This window comes from Salvelinus alpinus, chromosome 2 (genome assembly GCF_045679555.1).
Source record: "Salvelinus alpinus chromosome 2, SLU_Salpinus.1, whole genome shotgun sequence".
Taxonomy (NCBI): Eukaryota; Metazoa; Chordata; class Actinopteri; order Salmoniformes; family Salmonidae; genus Salvelinus; species Salvelinus alpinus.
This window is the reverse complement of record NC_092087.1, coordinates 94,130,402-94,135,401: the sequence shown is the minus strand read 5'-3', so window position 1 is coordinate 94,135,401 and position 5,000 is coordinate 94,130,402. Positions and strand designations below refer to the sequence as shown.

The window sequence follows — 5,000 nt, the reverse complement described above, 5'->3', positions numbered from 1 at the left end:
AACAAGGAACGCACACGCAACCTGGTCAAGTACGACCTCCGCACGCGCATTAAGGTGACCTCTGACCTTTACCTGAGATCTGTATCACCTTACCCACCGCACCAGGGTTGAGGTCAATGCCATTCAAACCTTTACCTGAGATCTGTATCACCTTACCCACCGCACCAGGGTTGGGTCAATGCCCAAACCTTTACCTGAGATCTGTATCACCTTACCCACCGCACCAGGGTTGGGTCAATGCCCAAACCTTTACCTGAGATCTGTATCACCTTACCCACCACACCAGGGTTGGGGTCAATGCCATTCAAACCTTTACCTGAGATCTGTATCACCTTACCCACCGCACCAGGGTTGGGTCAATGCCATTCAAACCTTTACCTGAGATCTGTATCACCTTACCCACCGCACCAGGGTTGGGGTCAATGCCATTCAAATCTTTACCTGAGATCTGTATCACCTTACCCACCGCACCAGGGTTGGGTCAATGCCATTCAAATCTTTACCTGAGATCTGTATCACCTTACCCACCGCACCAGGGTTGGGTCAATGCCATTCAAATCTTTACCTGAGATCTGTATCACCTTACCCACCGCACCAGGGTTGAGGTCAATGCCATTCAAATCCCAGTCAATTCAGGAAGTACACTGAAATTCCGATGTCAAGTCTTCAATGCTTTATGTTGAGGAACATGTGGAATTGGTATTTGGTTTACTTTCTTTACTTTCTGAATTGACTGGAATTGACCCCAATCCTTTGCAGACTGATGGTTTCTCCAGAAAATATGTATTGTAAATTAGATTGTAAATTAGATTGTAAATTAGATTGTAAATTAGATTGTAAATTAGATTGATTTTTATTGTGTCGATTGATTTGTGTGTTGTCGATTGAGTGTCGATCGAGAGTCGATTGAATTGTAAATACATCAGCTGTGATTGATACAGTGTAACTTTGCCTTATTAAAATGTAAATAAATCATTCTCTCTCTATCAAGAGCGGCGAGGCGGTGGTGTTGAACGCTAACTACCACGACACGTCGCCGTATCGGTGGGGCGGGAAGAGCGATATCGACCTCGCTGTGGACGAGAACGGACTGTGGGTCATCTACTCAACTGAAGCCAACAATGGACGTATAGTTGTCAGTCAGGTGAGAGAGAAGGATGGATCGGAGGGAGGAATGGATTTTACCTAAATGTTTGACATTTTTTTATGAGGGGGTAGATCAGCTTTAAAATTGCAGATAGATTTTGGCTTCTACGTACCCGTGGGAATTAGGGGTGCTGCGGAAACTCCTGAAAACAAATAATAATACAAAATATATCATTTATTTCAAAAGTACACTGGACCTTTACTAGTATTAGCAGACCGATAGACGTCGCTTTTGAGGGCAAATCTTTTTTCAACGTCTCCGCTTTGGCAAGAAAGGTCGTTGTATAATTAGGAACAGAATCAGGTTTCAATAGTTGGAATTGTAAGAGTTGTTGCCCTGCCCCTTTCTCTGTGATGTCATTCTAATGGAATCCAGAAAGAACCAAACCCTGCCCCTTTCTCTGTGATGTCATTCTAATGGAATCCAGAAAGAACAAAACCCTGCCCCTTTCTCTGTGATGTCATTCTAATGGAATCCAGAAAGAACAAAACCCTGCCCCTTTCTCTGTGATGTCATTCTAATGGAATCCAGAAAGAACCAAACCCTGCCCCTTTCTCTGTGATGTCATTCTAATGGAATCCAGAAAGAACAAAACCCTGCCCCTTTCTCTGTGATGTCATTCTAATGGAATCCAGAAAGAACAAAACCCTGCCCCTTTCTCTGTGATGTCATTCTAATGGAATCCAGAAAGAACAAAACCCTGCCCCTTTCTCTGTGATGTCATTCTAATGGAATCCAGAAAGAACAAAACCCTGTCCTCAAACATTTACATCAAAATGTGCAAAGTTTCAAAACATCCACATCTAATTAAATATTTTTCTTGATCAAATAACATGTCACGAACCGGCTCAAAGTTGGTAACAAAAAGGGAGACAAAGTGGAGATACGGATGAACAAATTATATTTATTAATTAAAGTAAACTATATACAATTAACAACGGTGTGTGTAGTCAGTAATCAGTAGTGTAAGTGAGTGGTTGTGTGCATAAATGTGATAATGGTGTGTGTAGTCAGTAATCAGTAGTGTAAGTGAGTGTTTGCGTGCATAAATGTGATAATGAAGGGTGATGAAAGGTGCCAAAGCAAACAAACAAACGGCCACAAAAATGCCACAACCAAAATCAGTGTCTGCATGGAGAGAGTCTCCTCAATGAACGGGGAAGAGGTGCATTTATCTCGGGACACACCCGAGCCCAGGTGTGTCCCATTTCGCTGACGACCCTCCCGGCTCCGCCCACCGACATCCTATTAAGGAAAACAAGAGCAAAGAGAACGAACTCGGCAGACAGAGTGGGAGGGTCATCACACATGGAAAACAACCACTTTTTGTGCACATATTAATTTACCATCCTTACAAATCACTCTCTCTCTCTCCTCTCTCACTCTCCTCTCTCTCTGTCTCTCTCTCCTCTCTCACTCTCCTCTCTCTCTCTCCTCTCTCTCCTCTCTCACTCTCCTCTCTCTCTCTCCTCTCTCACTCTCCTCTCTCTCTCTCCTCTCTCTCTCTCCTCTCTCTCTCTCTCTCCTCTCTCACTCTCCTCTCTCTCTCTCCTCTCTCTCCTCTCTCCTCTCTCTCTCTCCTCTCTCTCCTCTCTCTCTCTCTCTTTCCCCCCTCTCCTGCCCCTTCCATTTCTCCTCCCCTCCAGGTAAACCCTTACACCCTGCGTTTCGAGGGCACGTGGGCGACCAGCTTCGACAAGCGCGGGGCGAGCAACGCCTTCATGGCGTGCGGCGTGCTATACGCGGTGCGCTCCGTCTTCCAAGACGACGAGGGACAGACAGACAGAGGAGGGGGAGGGGGAGGGGATATGGTGTTATATGCATTTGACACCAGCAGAGGGCGAGAGGTACCGGTTCAAATCCCCTTCCCTAACCCCTACCAGTATATATCATCTATAGACTACAACCCACGGGACAACCAGCTCTATGTGTGGAATAACTACAACGTGCTGAGATACCCTCTGCAGTTCAGACCGCCCCAGCCTACCAGAGGTGTGTGTGACCGGGGGAAGGGCAGGGTGTGTGGGACCGGGGGAAGGGCAGGGTGTGTGTGACCGAGGGAAGGGCAGGGTGTGTGTGACCGGGGGAAGGGCAGGGTGTCTGTGACCGGGGGAAGGGCAGGGTGTGTGTGACCGGGGGAAGGGCAGGGTGTGTGTGACCGGGGGAAGGGCAGGGTGTGTGTGACCGGGGGAAGGACAGGGTGTCTGTGACCGAAGGGCAGGGTGTGTGTGACCGGGGGAAGGGCAGGGTGTGTGTGACCGGGGGAAGGGCAGGGTGTCTGTGACCGGGGGAAGGGCAGGGTGTGTGTGACCGGGGGAAGGGCAGGGTGTGTGGGACCGGGGGAAGGGCAGGTGTGTGTGACCGGGGGAAGGGCTGGGTGTGTGTGACCGAGGGAAGGGCTGGGTGTGTGTGACCGGGGGAAGGGCAGGGTGTCTGTGACCGGGGGAAGGGCAGGGTGTGTGTGACCGGGGGAAGGGCAGGGTGTGTGTGACCGGGGGAAGGGCAGGGTGTGTGTGACCGGGGGAAGGGCAGGGTGGTTTACTAACCAGAATGATAATATATTTGACCCCTCCCTCCCCCTGCCTCTCTCCTCCAGGTCCTCTCTCGTCTCTCATGACTACAGTGAGGACCTACACAGCCACCGTAGCGCTGACCCCAGTACGACCTTCAGCCTCCAATCCCATCGGGGTCATCAACCGGAATCCGGACTTGCGGCCAATTACGGCCATGGTCCCGCTGACCCCCCGCCCCCCCCACCGTGCCCCCATCGCCCCGGGGGGGTCCCACGGGGTGCAGGTTGGGGTGTGTGAGGGGAGGGTGGCCAGAGGGGTACAGTGGCCCCCAACACCTAAAGGAGAGATGGTGGAGAGACCATGTCCCAAAGGATCACTGGGTGTGTGTGTGTGTGTGTGTGTGTGTGTGTGTGTGTGTGTGTGTGTGTGTGTGTGTGTGTGTGTGTGTGTGTGTGTGTGTGTGTGTGTGTGTGTGTGTGTGTGTGTGTGTGTGTGTGTGTGTGTGTGTGTGTGTGTGGCAGTGAAATGGTAGTCTAGTGAGAATGGGGGAGAGAGAGAGAAAGAGTGAGAGAGAGAAAGAGAGAGAGAGAGAGAGAGTGGGGGGGAGTGATACTGAGTGAGAGCATGCTGAATGCAAATTAGGTTTTGATATCTGACTCTCTCTCTGTTCCTCCCTTCCTCCACCCCTCCCTCCATCCCTCCTCCCCCTCTCTCTCCCCCACCAGGTATAGCATCGTACCAGTGTGTGTTGTCCCCGGTAACCTGGAGCTCCAGAGGGCCTGACCTCAGTAACTGTACTTCCCCCTGGGTCAGTCAGATAGCACAGAAGGTCAGTTACACACACAAACACACAGAGGGAAGGTCAGTCACACACACAAACACAATGAGGGAAGGTCAGTCACACACACAAACACAATGAGGGAAGGTCAGTCACACACACAAACACAAGGAGGGAAGGTCAGTCACACACAAACACACGGAGGGAAGATCAGTCACACACACAAACACAATGAGGGAAGGTCAGTCACACAAACAAACACAATGAGGGAAGGTCAGTCACACACAAACACAAGGAGGGAAGGTCAGTCACACACACAAACACATGGAGGGAAGGACAGTCACACACACAAACACAAGGGGGGAAGGTCAGTCACACACACAAACACAAGGGGGGAAGGTCAGTCACACACACAAACACACGGAGGGAAGGTCAGTCACACACACAAACACACGGAGGGAAGGTCAGTCACAAACACAAGGAGGGAAGGTCAGTCACACACACAAACACAAGGAGGGAAGGTCAGTCACAAACACAATGAGGGAAGGTCGGTCACACACAC

At 50.3% G+C, this 5,000-nt stretch overlaps 1 protein-coding gene across 1 annotated transcript in view; it reads left to right on the top strand.

The window, feature by feature from the left end:
* Window positions 1–5,000, top strand: part of LOC139541781 (adhesion G protein-coupled receptor L1-like) — an 83,008-nt gene that overhangs the window by 52,068 nt on the left and 25,940 nt on the right. Inside the window, exons 8-12 of the mRNA XM_071346727.1 lie at window positions 1–54; window positions 992–1,144; window positions 2,794–3,139; window positions 3,744–4,040; window positions 4,386–4,489. The exon at window positions 1–54 is cut by the window's left edge and continues 58 nt beyond it. Of these exons, the coding sequence (XP_071202828.1) occupies window positions 1–54; window positions 992–1,144; window positions 2,794–3,139; window positions 3,744–4,040; window positions 4,386–4,489 (954 nt within the window). The remainder of the gene's footprint in view (window positions 55–991; window positions 1,145–2,793; window positions 3,140–3,743; window positions 4,041–4,385; window positions 4,490–5,000) is intronic.